The sequence below is a fragment of the Cetorhinus maximus genome, chromosome 8 (genome assembly GCF_964194155.1).
Source record: "Cetorhinus maximus chromosome 8, sCetMax3.hap1.1, whole genome shotgun sequence".
NCBI lineage: Eukaryota > Metazoa > Chordata > Chondrichthyes > Lamniformes > Cetorhinidae > Cetorhinus > Cetorhinus maximus.
Genome location: NC_135886.1, coordinates 66,387,955 through 66,405,420, shown reverse-complemented (window position 1 = coordinate 66,405,420; position 17,466 = coordinate 66,387,955). Strand labels below are relative to the sequence as shown.

The window sequence follows — 17,466 nt, the reverse complement described above, 5'->3', positions numbered from 1 at the left end:
TGCTCCTGCTCAGCTGTACGATAACTCCATGAACCTCACACATATATAAATGATAACTCTCCACTTCAGTCCTGATTCTCACTGCAGATTTCAAATCTTCTATCCATATATTTAACTTGCTGCACTGTCAGCTTTTTAAAAACAGTGAAACTGGATTCAATAGTATTCAGGAAGAAATGTTTCAATTTAAATATCAAACCACCAGAGGAAAACAGGAGCTGATACAAATACATTGATGTAGTGCTGCTGCTGGATCCTCTTGTCTTTGAAAGAATTGCTCCATTAGAAGAGAAACAGACCTGCCTACCACACCTCACCATCACCCCCCTCCACCTCCAGGCACCCAAATTTATAGTCTTACATAAGACTTTGTTTAAATTACAGTAAGAAATAAAACTAAGTGAGTGAACCATGATGTTTTCCCAAACGTATTGATGATTAAGTTATTTAGGGTTAATATTATCATTATCTGAATTAACAAAGAGCAGTGCAAAATTCAAAAACTGCACAATAACCACGAGTGATCCTGCACAAAAATCAGGAACTTTTTCTTGAACTCAGTTCAAGAGTGTCAAGATTAGAGAATTACTGTTGATCGCAAAATGAGAACCTTACAAACAGAAATAATGGTTGCAAGGAGGGAAGATGCTGAAGTCCGGAACTGGAATAAGTAATTTTGTTTCAAAAATACTTCTTCATAACATGTCTCAAAGTGACCTACAAATCAAAACCAACACCACATAATACTTGTAAGTATTCTTTCACACCAACTGAGACCCAGCATGTCTGTAATTCAAGAGTCCCTCAACTTCATTAAAAGGAGGAATTCGTAACGTATCCCTTTACTAACTCACCACAATGTTTCTATCTGCAAGGCACATTAAAAATCAAATAGATCAAAAAAGTCATCGCCGTGGCTGATCCTTCAATTTAACACCGTTACTAATGACTTTAACCCGTAGCATGCACAAATTTTTTATTTATTGCCTGAATGTCAGTTTCTATATGTACATAACCTTGGTTCAATAACAGCTACTTCCCCAACCACTAAATTAATCAATAATTAAGAATTCTCCTCCCAAATTCCAAGGACTAATTATGAACTCCCACTGTCTCCTCACCAGCCCTCCACCAAACTTCAAAGGCCTACAGCACCACAAAGGAACACTGCAACATGGTTTCAGTCTTTTAAGCCCTTAGGTCCACATTCTTCTTCATCGCTACCATTGTTCCCTTCAGATAGGCCACTTTCATCAATATTTTCCAGCGAGTCTGCATGCTGGATTGAGAGTTCAGAGAGGCTCATGGTCGGCAGGTCATTCTGTTCTGGGTAAAGCCAGGGTTTGAAGTCTGGCCTGTTCTTCTGTTTCCATTCTGGGTACTTCAGGCACATTTTGTGGAGTCTTTTCAGAACCTGAAGCACACACAAAATGGAGAATGTTCCTTAATACAGTCATATTAGCATCTGAACCACACACCTTTGCATTCTAGAACATCTCAAAAACACGGTTAGCAAATATTGGGCAAAACAAGAGAAATTGCCAAACAGGTCCAGTGCATGGAAGTCAGTACTGCAAACCTTTTCCAAAACATGACAGCAAATATGTGTGAAGTGATTGACAGTGACCTTCATCAGTTAATTCTGCATATTGGACATGAGAGAGTAATGCTTTGTGCGTTTAGCAAGTACAATTTCATATTTCTTTTTATATCTTCATTTAATTGACAGATTTGATAGTTTATTAAATTTGGTCTATAAATCAATCCCAGAGCATAGTACCAGGTAATTATTACTTACTTTTGGTGCCAGGTACTGAGAAGCTTTGTTGACCACCCACTTTGGCAGAGACCCTGAAAGAACAATCAGAAATTATCGGACTAGTTATAGAACTGTGAACAAAGCTCAAGGCTGTGAATTCTTTTCAGAGTTACAACATAAATGGTTAATCTCCTTGCTCTTGCTCCTCCCAAATCTCAACACAAAATCAATAAATTCTTCAGAAAAAACCTGAAAATACAACAAAGTTGAAAATAAAGTCAGAGCAAGGGCCATGTTTTTCATGAACAATCTCCAAGTATGAAGCAAAAAAACCCAGTAAAAAAAAAAGTAGAGTTCCAGAACCTAAGGTAGCAAAAATGGAATGTGACTTAAGTCAGAGTAGGCCAATGACCCAATGAAAATTGGAGACTGGCATGATATAATACACTGAGGCATGCAATGATTGTCTTTTTGTTTGATTGGGAGAGGATACAGCAATTTCTAGGTGTGAAGATAATGAATCCTGTTATGATCCCAGCTGAGGTTACTCTTGGACAAGCCTGATCCCAGCAGGGAGCCCAGCTTGATAAATCTTAGCTTTTATTTGTTTGTTTAGATATGTGGAGGGTAGTTACTGGACAGAGACACAGGAGTCAGTGGATGAACTTTTAACAAAAGAATAAAACATTTATTCAGCAAGATAAATACTCCTCACCCACAACTGTATACCTTTACAGATGTACATAGTTTGTAAGGATAACAGGCTACAAAAACTCTCTTATACTCCTAATATCCACAGTAAGTAGACAATCCATGTAAACTTATGGCAGCCTGTGGTGAGGCACAGCACACTCTGAAACCAAGTGAGAGATGCCACCTCAATCAGATGCTATGGATCTCTCCTCAACTCCCCCCAGACGCTAATCACACAGTGAGTCAACTGGTGTCACTGAACTCCATCCTTCACATGAGGGTTTCCAATCTCCACTCTCCAAGACTTTGCCTTGGAATCTTCTCCCAAACCGACGCTTTCTCTCAGATGCCTTCCGCAAGGGTTCATCTCCAGGGTTTCGAACTCTCATTCTAATGTTCCTCTTCCCTGGGTCACCACATGCATTCAAGCTGTCTTTCATGCACTCTCTCTCACCAACTCAGCATTAAAAGTACACCACTGTTTCACATGCCCATAGGAAAGAGTTACTGATGTTCAATTGTCTCTTTGGGCCTTCTTGCCTCTTGCAAGCTGTTCTCACTTTAACTCTGCTTTCTTCAGCTTTTGTCTCTTTAAATCTGAAGCTTGGAGCCTTTCTCTCTGTCCCTCATTCTTAACTTCACTTAACAGGACCTTTTCCGGGTTCCTGCTCTTCCTTTGACTAGGTGGTCATATTTGGACTCTCCCCTAGATTTGTGGGGTTTTCCTTAGCTTGGGACTGGCTATCTGTCCTCTTTTCTCCTGGCAGCAACTTTAAAAAAAAAACTGAACTCCACGGCTTCCAAATCAAAACTGCTGTTTCTCTTCTTGTGTGTGTGCCCTGCCTCTCTAGCCCGTTGCTAGGCAGCTGCCCGTTTTCTACTGTTTGTTTGTTTAACATCTCCTCAAGCACCTTTTTAAAGTGAAACTAAAACTCAATTTGACTTTTCTTAACACACATACAGAAATATAAATCAAACTTAAACTTTAAAGCTAAAACTCATTCCTAACATCTACAAATACCAATATAACTTACTTAAACTATCTCTAGTTCCTAACAAGCCAAACTCTTGAATACTCATTTAACTTTGCGGTATAGTACTTCCGGCAACTTCTCAGGTGATTAAATGGGTTGGAAGACTCCATGATAGACTATGTGCCATTTTTCCTGCACAAGGATGGCCCTGATGGGCAAAAGGAAGTTTTTTTGTCAGGCCATATTTTAAAATTTCCTGATATGTAAAAATTATTATCTTTTGTTTAAATGCTTTAGACAGGAAAGTATTGGTCAAATGTAATCCCAGCATAATGGATTGGATGGTGCAGAAGGCAAAGCAATTTGGGTTCCCACTCTTAATCATTATTCAATTTTAAAGTAAATAGAATTGAGCTTGCTGTGATAAGGCCCAATCTCCAATAGAATATCCTGCCAAAATTCAGGCTCACATGCAACAGGAGGATTGCGGAACTATACCCAAAGAAAGGACTCAACATCTTTAGAAAACTGGATTGGATAGAAGAGAAAAATACCAGCTTCATAAGAGAATAATAGGAGCAAGAGTCGGCTGTTCAGCCCTCAAACCTGCTCCACCATTCGATAAGATCATGTCCGATGTGCTACAACAACTCAATTTTCTAGGCCTATCCCCATATCCCTCAATTTCTTTAGTGCCCAAAAATATATCAATTTCAGTGTTGACTCCAGTTAGAGAAATAAACTGCACACACACTGACATCCACATCAACTTAAGCCACAATGCTATTGCCGCCAATCCTTACCTTTCGGATCTACCTCAGCCATACATACGAGATTGCAACTTTTGGAACCAGTAGATTGGACTCGGTAACCTGTTAGAATGCACACAGCTCTGACTAGATCCTTCTGAGGAGGGTATTTCTGTGAAAAGGAAAGAAACTGAGGCTGTAGGTGTCTGGTATTTAAAACAAATGTTTAAACATTAACCAGAGTGAGACCAGAACATGTGCATTTTTCATGCAAAATCTGTAAATACCAGCCACTTTCCACCTATTTCTTCCGCTTATTGGATTATACATTCCCTATGAATCACTTAAATGCAACTGGGAAAAGATGCAATATTATAGGTGATGTTTATTGAGAATATATACCTTGAAATCTTGCACCTTGATTAGCAGTAATGTTTCAGATCCGAAGCATTGCCTCAGTTTCACAGTTGTTGGCTGAGTAGATGAAGTCCTTAATTCTTTTCCCAAGAAACTGCTACCTTTCCTCACTTTCCGAAACCTCCTCAAAACTTAGCTCATCGACAGCGCCTTCAATCACTTCACTAACTTCCCTATTTTATGCTCAGTTTTAATTATCTATCTGGAAAATACCTATTGACATCTCATTCAACAAAAGACACTAAGTGGATGCAGATAGAATAAAAAGTTTTTGAAGTGAACATATATTTCATGACTAAGGAACCTTGATTTCCCACTACCACAGTGAGTAAATGCACCGCGTCTGTGATGTTGAGCCATACAAACCAAAATGATGTCAGGTTCACTCTTGGTTGTACAGAGCTAATTGATAAACAGGGCAAGATCAGGGCTACTTTAACTTGGCTCATCGTGCAACCTCAGGAGCATTGCAGTTTCTTTTCTCAAGCAACTATTTTTAAAGCATCACACATAAATCAAAATCTAATTTCCAGTTTGAGACCCATTATCCCCAACATCAAGAGAATATGGCTAACATCCTTAATGACAATGAATCACTGTAAAAAGCTACACGCTTTCACAATGACAGACACTGAAACACTGATGTAGAAGCAAAATACTGTGGATGCTGGAAATGCAAAATAAGAACAGAAAATACTTTGCAGGTTTAGCAGCATCTGTGGACAGAGAAACATAATTAACGTTCCAGGTCTGTGACCTTTGATTGGGACAGTTCTGACAAAAGGTTGCAGACTTGAAACTTTGACTGGAATTTTGCTGAGGCAGCAGGGGTCCTGCCATCTTCCAGGGCAACACCACTTCAGCAGGTGGTGGGACCAGGAATCACATTTTATATGCGGCATGTAATTATGTGGTTGCCACCAGGCACCCAACCCCTCCTCCAAAAGCTACCAACCCAATCAGAGGGCCACAGCTTAGCAACACCACCAGGAGCAGTAGCCGCTGCTGGAGCTATACCAGGAGGAAGGACACACATCGATGGGTGTGCACCCTCACAACCAGGTAAGCAGGATCTGGGGGTGCTGGGTGATTGAGGCAGAGTGGAGGGGTTGTTGTTAGGCACAGGTCTGCCGAGGGGACCCCTTCATGGGCCAAGGAGGAACACACCACTGCACCCCCACAAAAGCCAAGCCCACCTGGTGGTCTTCCCACAGCGCAGGCACCTCCTGCTGGTCAAATATCAGCAGAGGCATGAAGAGGCCCTCAACTGGCCACTAAGTGTTTCAGCTGAGCTCCAGGTGGGCTGTCTGCCTTCTCTCCCACTGCTGGGAAAATGGCCCGGCAGCAGGAATACCTCAGTGCATCACCCGATGCCTTCCCACCGCCGAGCCTGTCCCAAAATGAAATTCAGCCCATTAAGTCTGTTTTTCTCTTCCTAGATGCTGTCAGACCTGCTGAGTATTCCCAGCATTTTCTGTTTTCATTATTGAAACACTGGGCCTTACTTTTAAAGGGTATTTAGATTATTTGTGTCCAAACTCAAAAATTAGATTATATATAAGGTTCTTTTACATTACATTAGTGCAGTTGATTACAAGAGTGCTGCCAATTGCACTTCCAATATAGAGAGCAAAACACAAAATCTACAAATATCCTGTTGAGTTATGGTACCCTGTTCCAGGGAATGAAGCACTCATAGCTAATCCTGAGCATTTGCACTAATGGTGTTAAAATGTAGCACAGTCTCAGAAATTTAGTGGTTGATGCTGATCTCAGAGAGACACATCCATTATCTTATAAATGTTGCTTTTCCAGACTGCAACAAAAAGCCAGCTTTAAACTAAAAAACAATGACTGGATGCAACAAATTGTTGAGCAATGGGATGCATTTGTTTAAATATGACATAATATCTGGACCCCTGTCACTGCATGCAGCTCCTTTCTCTTTATCTGAGAGACATATTGGAGATAGGGTGCTTAGATCCATACTTACAGGGTGTTTCACAGAGTAGTTGATAATCATGTAATCGTTATCTGTGACCAGCCATGACCTCAGACTAACCACATCCCTGTCTTTCAGGGGACTTGGGCATTTCCCTAAGAGAGAGGGAGAGACAAAATGTAACCACAAAGAACTGAAGAATTTTGTTTTTTCAAAAAAATAATTTCACACCATACATCATCCCTAGTCAAAACAGCATTCAGGCAGCCTATTCTCATAAATCTCTGAATCTCACACTACAAAGTCAATGTGGCTACTTGGCTGTAGTTTCATTTTTTATATAATCAGAAAGTTGTGGACCCAAGTCCCAAATGAGGATGTGAATTTATAATCTATACTGACAATCTGGTGCAGTATGAGAAAAGATGCTCTCTTATCTCCCTGATCATGTAGATGTTAAAGATCCTTTGGCACTAATGTAAGAGCAGTTTTTTTCTGGTCAACATTCCTCTCTCAAGCAGGTTAACTGGTTAATCGTCCCATTACTGGTGCAGAATGACTGCCACTTTTGTCTACAATAATTCAATTTTAAAACAATTTACTGTACGAAGTACTTTGAGAGGTTTTGAAAACATCAGATGCTGTATAAGTTTATATAAAAATGTTTTTTTTAAAAATAAAACAAAAAAGGTGCTGTGTCCATGAAAACAGCCAATGGTGAAAAGGCTAGATTTCTCCTCTCGATAGCCCGATTAAAATTGGTAACTCCCACTGGGTAAGTGGTCTGGAAGGCTGGGCCACAGATACAAGGAAGGAAGTTTTCCATAGTTCAGTTCAAGAATCTCAAAGACCCTCGAGTCTTATGCAATCCATGGAATACACAGTAGAAGACAAAACAGATCACCCTAATGTTTCTCCCCATCAAATTTGTGAATTTTTTTAAAAAAAAAGACAAGAACAGAAATTATATTCCAGGAATACAGCTCACTGCCAGAGCCGCTCCCTGCAGATATTAGGGCAGATTTATCAAGGCCATCTAAATTTCTGCAGCTCACATTAATATTCAATAACCAAAAAGTGTGTCCTACAGTTCTACAAGCAATAGCTTCCTTTCAGTGCCTTGCCCAAGTTGCTATTCTTCCTTTGGAAGCATGGATGATGAATCTTGACAGGCTGTTCAACAAAGAAGTGTATCAGCCCTCTCCTCATCTTATATCCACACATTTGCCAGGATGAATCATCAAACAACAACTTCTCTCCTTAATCCAGGAGCACAAAGGCAAATTAGCAACCCAACTGTGGAAAAGTAACCTTCCGGTCTTTATGGACTACAGGTGTTGCCTTTACCCACTGGATCTTGGACAACACCAATAGAAACTGAAATAGCAAACCAAAACAGCAAGACTCAGTTGTTTATCTGGAACTCATGGGATTATACGAGATTATATGAGAAATAAGCATTTCAAGGGTTTTTTTAAAAACCTTAGCTCAGCGTGAATTCCCAGTATGTGGATCTTGATATTGGTGAACATTTCACAATGGGTTATTAAAATTGTGAGCCGTATATTCTCTCTGCGCTGTAATTTCAACAATGCAAATTCACTTCCTGGAGAAGCAGCACATGATCATGAACTTTATTTAGTCAACTCTCAAATACACTCACATGAATAATAACCAATGTCTGCATTCACCGTGAGCCGTGCAATGTCAAAAGTCTTGATGACCTGCTTATCCCACTTACGGCGATACTCATTATCGTGCAGCACATCATACACCGTCTCTGCAGGAACATCTTTAAGTTCAATTCTACACTGAAACAGAAAGAGGAATGAGTTGTTAAAGCCTCACAAAAGAGCCAGAAGGAAATTATTTTTATTTAGAATTGTGATGAACACATGATAGCATGCCGGCATTAATTTTGAAGTATAAACAAATTTAAAGACAGCAAGGTTACATGAACAACAAATTAGATAAAGGACCAGTTAATCTGCAACTGTGGAATGAATATTGGCCAGGTAAGTGCTGTAGAAGTTCATTTGTGAGGATACTGAAATATGAATTATCATTTTGGTAGCAGAGGTAGGGCCAAGGTTGCTCAACTCTCAGAGATGATACAACATACCCTCATGATGAATTGCAAGTGGGGAGGAAATTTAGTTTGAGGTTTTAGTGCACCAAACCTTAACTTGTAGTCTCAACCAGGGATGTGAAATTGAGGCGATACGTTAAAAGTACTATAAAATTGTTGTACAAGGTTTAGCTTTATCTGTTGGGTCTTCTCCCTTTCATGGCTTCCAGTAAAAGATGACACAGTGATTTAAGCTACTTGGTACATGGATTGTATTCACTGTTTCTGTTTGCAAGAGTTAAAACACACGGACATCAGCAGAAGACACCAGCTCTAAACTGGGGTTCTTGGCACGCCAAGTTCTTAACGTGAGCCATGACACCCGAGGAAGTTGCTAAGCACTTCTATGGAGGTGGGGGAAGATAAAGTTGAGAGAAAAAAATTCATTCAAAGAGTGAATGAGCATGTGCAGGGTTGATAGAAAGAGAAAGCGCTGCAAGATTAACTTGAGCAATAGTTGCCTGGTTTCTCATTTTGCTTCCAGCTTCCTATTTCTGCCATTTCTAGGAGATCGTAGTATTTACTGGCCACCAACACGGTTGCAAAAATAGTCCTATTCAAGGACTTAACTTCAATTCAACTGCAATTACTAATTAATCTTTCCAAAGGCAAGATATTGGGTATTTTTTAGGCTGAAGACAACTCAATAAAAATTACTGCCTGCCTTGGAACTCTGACAGGTGAACTACTGACGTAGACAAGACAGCAAAAGGATACACTCAGCAATAGATGCAGAGAAACTGCTCCTTTCCCTAAAAGCATTAAAGGTTCAGATTTTGACTTAACTTTTGGCAGATGGCTTATTAGATGCCATCATTTTCTTACCACACATTTTTTTAAAAAAAAAGATGTACAAAGCTGTGGTTATTGTCTTCCCTATGTCATTGCATCATTCTCTGGCCAAAAGAGCAGGCATGTGACTAGCACTAGCCCTGATCACAACTCAAACTGGCAATAATCTGATCCTTCCTTATGTGCAGGACTGAGGAAGAAAATACAATTACATTTGTTTAGTTCACTAATGCCACAGTTCAGGTAAAGAACAGGTGTGGAAATTCAGTTTTCTGCTATTCTGAAGTACTGCTGGGAGAACTATTCGCCACTGTTTTCTTTCTCTGGAAGAGTGAACTTTGCACATTCCAGAAGGACTATCTAGAACATACATTACCAGACTTACTTAGAAACTTGTACCAACATGCTAAGTGAAACTTTTTCTGTCATTATTCCAGATAATATATATTTCAATATAAAATAAGCAATTCACTCATACTACCAAATTAATGGTGACCTATTTTAATTGCTTTTTGTCATTTGAATTTGCAATGACTTAGTAGTTACACAGCAGCTGACTGAAGAAAGGTGCACAGAATCTAAGAAAATCGAGCGCTTAGGGCAGCTGATTTCACTATCACTGAAAACCTAGAATTTTTACAGTCATGCCTCTTAACCTCCCAAGGGTACGAGTAAGTTAACTACGCTGCAACAAAACAACCAAATTATTTTAACATTGAATGTTTCTAAAGGGTCTATTCCTTTGAGAACAATGAAACTCTGTTATTGGCAATGTGAGCAAGGGATAGCTTTACTATCTTGACACAATTTAAACTGAGAGGATGAAAGCTGACTTTTAATTCCTTCCCATTTATTCTCTAAACATTTCTGTGGTCAGCCAGGTATCATCCAAGAACCTCATCATTTGCTAACTGGAAATTTTAGTTCTTAGGAACAAAAGAATTTACTGGAAGCCACGAAAGGGAGAAGACCCAACAGATAAAGTTAAACTTTGTACAAAAGTACAAAAAACAAAACAGTAAAATACATTTATACAGTGCTTTTAACATATAGCCTCAATTTCACAACCCCAGCTGAGACTACAAGTTAAGGTTTGGTGCACTCAAAGCTCGAACTAATTGTTCAGTTAGAGAACAAGTTGAACCAGACAGAGGAGTGGAGGATGGGGATTGTTCGGGCCTCTGTTCAAGGAAGAAACAGAGGGCCCTCAGGCCATCCTGGTGGGGGATGGAGATGTAGACGGATTGGACATCCATGGTGAAGAGGTGGTGGTTAGGGCCAGGGAACTGAAAATTGTTGATATGACGTAGGGCATCAGAGGAATCGTTGATGTAGGTGGGAAGAGACTGGAGAAGGGGAGAGAGAACAGAGTCAAGATAGGAAGAAATGAGTTTCATGGGGCACGAACATGCTGACATGATCGGTCTACCGGGACAGTCCTGTTTGTGGATTTTGGGAAGGAGGTAGAAGTGGGCTGTCTGAGGTTGGGAGACTATGAGGTTGGAAGCTGTGGAGGGAAAATCCCCAGAGGAGTCATAAGGACTCGAAACATTAACTCTGTTTTTTTCTCTCTCCACAGATGCTGTTAGACCTGCTGAGTTTTCAAGCATTTTCTGTTTTTGTTTCAGATTTCCAGCATCTGCAGTATTTTGCTTTTATCTATGAGATCTATGTCAGCAACAACAGAATTTTATTCCGCCACAACAGGTAACCTCTTGGCACAGCATATCCCTCACTCTACCATCACCTTCAAGCCAAAATACCAACACTGGTTCAATGAGGAGTGTAGGAGAGCATGCCTGGAGCAGCAGTAGGTGTCTCTAAAAATGAGATGCTAACTTGGTGATGCAGCAACTTAAGCCCATGCATGCTAAACAGCAGAAGCAGCATACTATGGACAGAGCTAAGCAATCCCACAGTCAGACCTCTGCAATCCTGCCCCACTCAGTTGCGAATGGTGGTGGACAACTAATAGGAGGGGGTGATTCCACAAACTTCCCCATCCTCAAATGATGACAAACCACAGCATGTGACTGGAAAGAAACAAGGGTGAAGCATTTGCAACAATCTTAAGCCAGAAGTGCCTAAAGGATAATCCATCTTGGCCTCCTACTGAGGTGCCCACCATCACAAATGCCTGTTTTCACTATGCCATATAGTGCAGGAGGTGACCAAGGGAAGACAAGTACTGAAAGAGGACAAACTACTTGCATAATAGCATAGTTTTCAAATTTCAGCACTCTACCTCCAGCTTCTGAATCCATATCTTTTATGGAAAATGATGAACAGCAGTTATCTTAGAAAGAAATTCCCGAAATCATGCACATGACACCACAATGGTCAGTGTCCCAGATATCCAGTAGAAAAACAAAGCACAAGATTGAAGAGAATCTGGATCCATGAGCTCTACATTTCCATTGCTTCCTAGAGACGATGATCACCTAGCATGAATCTAACCTGACTGTTGCATGCTAAAATAAATACTAGACACTTTAAACCTTGCACTCTTTATACAGAATATTATTCTGGACCTAATCAGGATCTAGTTTCTTTACTGCCTGTAAACTTTGCACTCTTTATACAGATTATTATTCTGGTCCTAATCAGGATCTAGTTTCTTTAGTGCCTGTAAATTTAAATAACACTGCCTTGAGGCCATCTTGAAAAGCACATCGATCTCTCTCTTTTGTTATGCTCACTAATTTAGAGCAATGTTTTTGGACAGACAATTCCTCAGATTAAACCTCATTTCTTTGTAGTATAAATGACTACTGTATATACATGTTTATCCTGCTATGTGCAGTGGTTCCATAAGATCACTAAAAAAGCATTTAAACAAAGTATAAATGGTATTAAATCACATGCTGAGGATTTTAGAATCCCTTATCATTTTACAGCTATAATTCTAATCTGAACACTTTACTAGCAGATTACATCACTTTACAATAATGTGACTGCCTTATCACGGTTAGCTATCTGGTACAAGCAGGTGACCAGTTTAACACCAACTGATCTCAAATCTAGAAGACCATTTTAGACTGCTGCCAAAGCCATTCGGTGACCTCCTTTGCTAACCTTGGCATAATGCTGGCAACTGAGGCATACTAGATGGATTCCATACAGAGACAACCATAGTGTCACCTGAAAAATCAAACCTTCCTTGTAAACAGTAGCCAACTTCAGAACCGGTCAGAGTGGATGCTGCCACCTTCTCCACTGATAGAAGATTAAAGCACCCTCCTTACTTCAGAAAGGGAAAAAAAAATCACCAAGATAGCCTGGTGAAATAGAAGCACGAAAAGGGAAAAATGGAAAAATAAATGGCATAGACTCATATTGCGGCATATTGTGGAACTTCAGTGATGTGCCACATCAAAATACCTCTTAGTATTATGACAGATGTTCACATACAAAAGGAGCAGAAGTAGGCCATTCGGCCCCTCGAGCCTGCTCCGCCATTCAATAAGATCATATCTGATCTGTTTGTGATTAGAATTCCACATTTCCATCTACCTCCGATTTGATTCCATCTACCTTTGATTCTCTTGTCTAACAAGAATCTATCTACCCCTACCTTAAAAGTATTCAACAACCCTGCTTCTACCACCTTCCGAGGCAGAGTGTTCTAAAGTTGCACAAACCTCAGAAAAAAATTCCTCCTCATCTATGTCCTAAAAGGACAGCCCCTAATTTTAAAACAATGCCCCCTAGTTCTGGACTAACTCACAAGAGGAAACCTTCTTTCCATGTTCACCTTGTCAATACTGTTCAGGATCTTACGTACTTCAGTCAAGCCACCCCTAACTCTTCTAAACTCCTGTGGAAATAAACCCAGTCGGTGTAATTTTGCCTCATAAGACAATCCTCCCATTCCAGGTATCAATCTAGTAAACCTCCTCTGAACTGCCTCCAATGCATTTACATCCTTCCTTAAATAAGGAGACCAAACAGTATTCGAGATGTGGTCTCACCAGTGTTCAATGGCAAGCTCTGAAAATTCCTATAATTAAGCTATTACTATTTCTGGGATTGGCAGCTATAATTATTGGTGACCTGAAGTCCTCAGGATCATTAAAATTCTATTTACTCAAAGACACTTAATGCTAGTTATTAGCATAGAAGACATGAAATTGCAAGTGTTGTTATAAACAAGAAAATCATAATTATTACTTTTTTGTGCTAAAATACTTCATATTTTTAATGCAGTAGCACAAACTGATCTTACTGTTGCCAGACCTAGTTGGTACTGTACTAGTATTGTGTAAATGAGGACTTTAGTTTGGGGCACGCAAAAACATTCAAATCCTTTGCCACACGTCATTTTGTCACATCACAGGTTTTTTCCAAATGACATCATCCTCCCCTCTGATAACAAAACCACATAATTGCAAAACAATTATATATATATTTTTAAATTTGTTCTTCAGATGTGGGCAATATTGAAAGGCAGGTTTAACTGAAAAGACTCAAACCTGGAAAGCTAGCATAGATTTCTTAAGGTCAAATCACGTTTAACTAACTTGCTAGAGTCTTTTGAAGAGGTGACAGAGAGGATTGATGAGGGCAATGTTGTTGATGTGGTGCACATGGACTTCCAAAAGGCTTTTGATACAGCGCCACACAGACTCATAAGCAAAATTCACAAAGCTCATGGAATAAAAGGGAAAGTGGTGACATGGATACAAAATTGACTGAATGACAGAAAACAGAGAGCACTGGTTAATGGATGTTTTTTGGGCTGCAGGAAGGTTTGTAATGGAGTTCCCTAGAGGTCAGTGTTGGGACCCTGGCTCTTTCCAATATACATTAATGATCTAGACCTTGGTGTACAGGGAACAATTTCAAAATATGCGAATGTTATGAAACTTGAAAGCATTGTGAACTGTGAAGAGGATAGTGTAGAACTTCAAAAAGACATATACAAGTTGGTGGAATATGCGAACAGGTTTTTTAAAAAAAATTCATTTGTGGGTTGTGGGCATTGCTGGTTAGGCCAGCATTTATTGCCCATCCATAACTGCCCTTAGAAGGTGATAGTGAGCTGTCTTCTTGAACCGCTGCAGTCCATATAGTGTAGATACACACACAGTGCTGTTAGGGAGGGAGTTCCAAGATTTTGACCCAACTGGGATGAAGTTCAATGTGGAGAACTGTGAAGTGATCCATTTTTGTAGGAAGAACATGGAGAGACAATATAAAATAAAGGATACAATTCTAAAGGGAGTGCAGGAGCAGTGGGACCTGGGTATATATGTGCATAAGTCATTGAATGTGGCAGGACATGTTGACAGAGCATTTAATAAAGCAAACGGTGTCCTAGGCTTTGTTAATAGGGACATAGAGAACAATAGCAAGGAGGTTATGTTGAACTTGTATAAGACATTAGTTTGGCCTCAGCCGAAGTATTGTGTCCAATTGCAGGCCCTGCACTTTAGGAAGAAATTGAAGTCATTGGAGAGACTGCAGAAAAGATTCACAAGAGTGGTTCCAAGAATAAGGAACTTCAGCTATGAAGATAGATTGTACCTGTTGGGACTGTTTTCCTTGGAGAAGAAAAGGCTTAGAGGAGATTTGATAGAGATATTCAACATCAGGCTTCGAGGAGATTTGATAGAGATATTCAACATCACAAGGGGTCAGGACAGAGTAGATAGGGAGAAACCGTTCACATTCATGAAAGGATGGAGAATGAGAGGGCACAGGTTTGAAGTAATTGGCAAAAACAATATGAGAAAAACTATTTTCACTCAGTAAGTGGTTGGGGTCTGGAATGCACTGCTCGTGTGTGCGGTGGAGGCAGGTTCAATTGAGGTTTTCAAAAGGGGATTGGATTGTTATTTGAAAAAGAAGAATGTGCAAGGTTATGGGGAGAAGGCAGGAGAATGGAATAGGTGAATTGCTCAGAGAGCCGGTGCAGCCACGATGGGCCAAATGGCCTCCTTCTGTATTGTAACAATTCTGTGATTGCCCATCTCTGGTTGTTTTAAGAATGTGATGGTCAACCTTCTTTCTCCATGAGCCACTGCAGATCTTGCAGTGATACTGCTCCCACAATAGCATTGGGTATTAGGAATGTGAAGATACTGGTGCACCAGGAAGTATGAAATAAAAACAGAAAATGGTGGAAATTTACAGCTGGTTCACCTGCACCTGAAGATGGGCTAACATCCTGGACAAGGGGTCTGCAATTGAAACATTAATTCTTTTTTTATCAAACCATTTCAGAACCTGTTGGATCTGCACCTAAAGTGCTGTAAGCTGCAGGGCTATGGGCCGGGTGCAGGAAGGCGGGATTAGAAAGGGCACCTGGGTGTCCTCGGGATGGCATGGATAAGATGGGCCGAATGGCCTCCTTCTGTGCTGTAACTTTTCTATGGTTCTATGTTGTACAATTTAGTTTATAGGTGGCATTCTCACCTTTTGGGTCAGAAGCTCATGGGTTCAAACCCCAGGCTCGAGGCTTAAGACAGAATTTAGGCCGATGCTTCAGTTCAGTCAGTGCTGAGGGAGTGCTGCCCTCTTTTGAATGACGTATTAAATCGGGTCCTGTCCTCTCAGACAGATTAAAAGATCCCATGACCTCATTCAAAGAAGAGGAGGGGAGTTCTCTCGATGTTCTGGCCAACATTTATCCCACAACATCAATGAAACAGATTTTCTTGTCACTGTCTCTCTTCGAGGAACCCTGCCACGTTTCCATTACAGCAGCGAGTACACAGCAAAAGGACTTTATGGCTTGTGAAGTAGTTTGGTCTTATGTTGGCGATTAAGAGTTCTTTCTTTACTCACTATTTCCCCACTCCCCGGGACAACCTATGCTGACCCCCCACACTATTCCCAACCTCCGTCATTCCCGTACGCCGGTTATTTTGTTTTACCTTGATCCCGTGCACGGCTTTGCCCTCGGTCGCGGCCTGCACCCACACGCCTATCTCCGACTTGCTGTATTTCTGTTGCCAGCTGTGCGCTGATTCACACTGCTCCCTGAACGAGGCGAACGCCAGGTCATCAGGGATCTGCACGGTATCGCGCTCAGCCGACATGGAGCTGGAAAAGCCTACGCTCCAACAATAGCTCCGGTGTCTCAGCACACGCCCCTTCCTATCACTCAAAACCGATCCGGTTTGCTCCCAAGACCCGGCCGGCCGCTAAATGTCCCGCCCCTAACCTGGAGCCACAGGTGACGTTTCACGTCCCCTCATTGGCCCAAAAACCCATCACTCAGCGATGACACCTGTGCTCGTTTTGGGGAGTCTTCAGAATTCACAGAAAAAAAAAACACCAGTAGCTGGAAATATCCTATGCTCCCCTCGGCAGAAGCTAACTGTTTCTTTGATGCATCTAGGATTTTTGCCTCCACAACCCTATCTGGAAGTCCATTCCAAGCGTCGATCAAGATCTTTCTCATAGTTGGCTTTTAGTAGTTTGAACTAATGTCTTCATGTCTTACTTTAAAGTAATATTCTAGATTTACCATTGGGCTGCGCCTTTCAACGTTGAAAAACTAGAGCCTTTCCTCATACGTCAGACCTCTGACATTAGAGATCAGCTTTATAGCTCCTTCCTGCACTAGAGTTGGCATCTTGTGCCAAGTCCGAAATCTAATGGAGAGCAACATAGGAGGCTGCATTAGATACAGTTTGTGGCTTTTGTTTACTGCTGATGAATGTTTATTGAAACCTCAATAACTAAAGCACCCATATCATAAACACAGATGTAAGTAGTAAATGGGATTCCATTTCAAATAGTAGTCCTTGGTGTCAAGTTTGCATTTTAGATATTTCCAAGTTGCCCATTGCGTGCCATCTGAAAACAGAGAATAGATATTTACACATTGACTCCCATTTGGTTTGGGCAAGAGGTGGCAATTTTGTCTTGATTTTCCTTGATTAAGCATGTAATTTATTCCAGTAATTGGGTGTCTTCAACATCAGGTGATTGGCTCTTTGCAAGTTACCGTGCCTAGTTCTCTCTATCATGCTGAAGGCAGGTGTTTATTGTATAGCTGAAAA

General features: G+C 40.7%; 1 protein-coding gene across 1 annotated transcript; it reads right to left on the bottom strand.

Annotated features, from left to right (window-relative positions):
• Window positions 1-960: 960 nt before the first annotated feature.
• LOC144683691 (START domain-containing protein 10-like) lies at window positions 961-16,628 on the bottom strand. Its single transcript, XM_078546963.1, has 6 exons — window positions 16,333-16,628; window positions 8,198-8,345; window positions 6,586-6,689; window positions 4,230-4,347; window positions 1,799-1,851; window positions 961-1,414 (listed from the first exon to the last, which is right to left on the bottom strand). Exons 1-6 carry the CDS (start codon window positions 16,495-16,497, stop codon window positions 1,181-1,183), a joined length of 822 nt encoding a protein of 273 aa, XP_078403089.1. The 5' UTR covers window positions 16,498-16,628; the 3' UTR covers window positions 961-1,180.
• Window positions 16,629-17,466: the final 838 nt, after the last annotated feature.

Coding starts and splice junctions, on each gene's coding strand:
- LOC144683691 (XM_078546963.1), bottom strand. CDS start 16,497: ATGTCGGCTGAGCGCGATACCGTGCAGATCCCTGATGACCTGGCGTTC. Junction 6,690..8,197: donor AGACATTGGTTATTATTCAT/GTGAGTGTATTT, acceptor CCTCTCTCTTAG/GGAAATGCCCAAGTCCCCTG. Junction 1,852..4,229: donor GGCTGAGGTAGATCCGAAAG/GTAAGGATTGGC, acceptor TTGTTCTTTCAG/GGTCTCTGCCAAAGTGGGTG.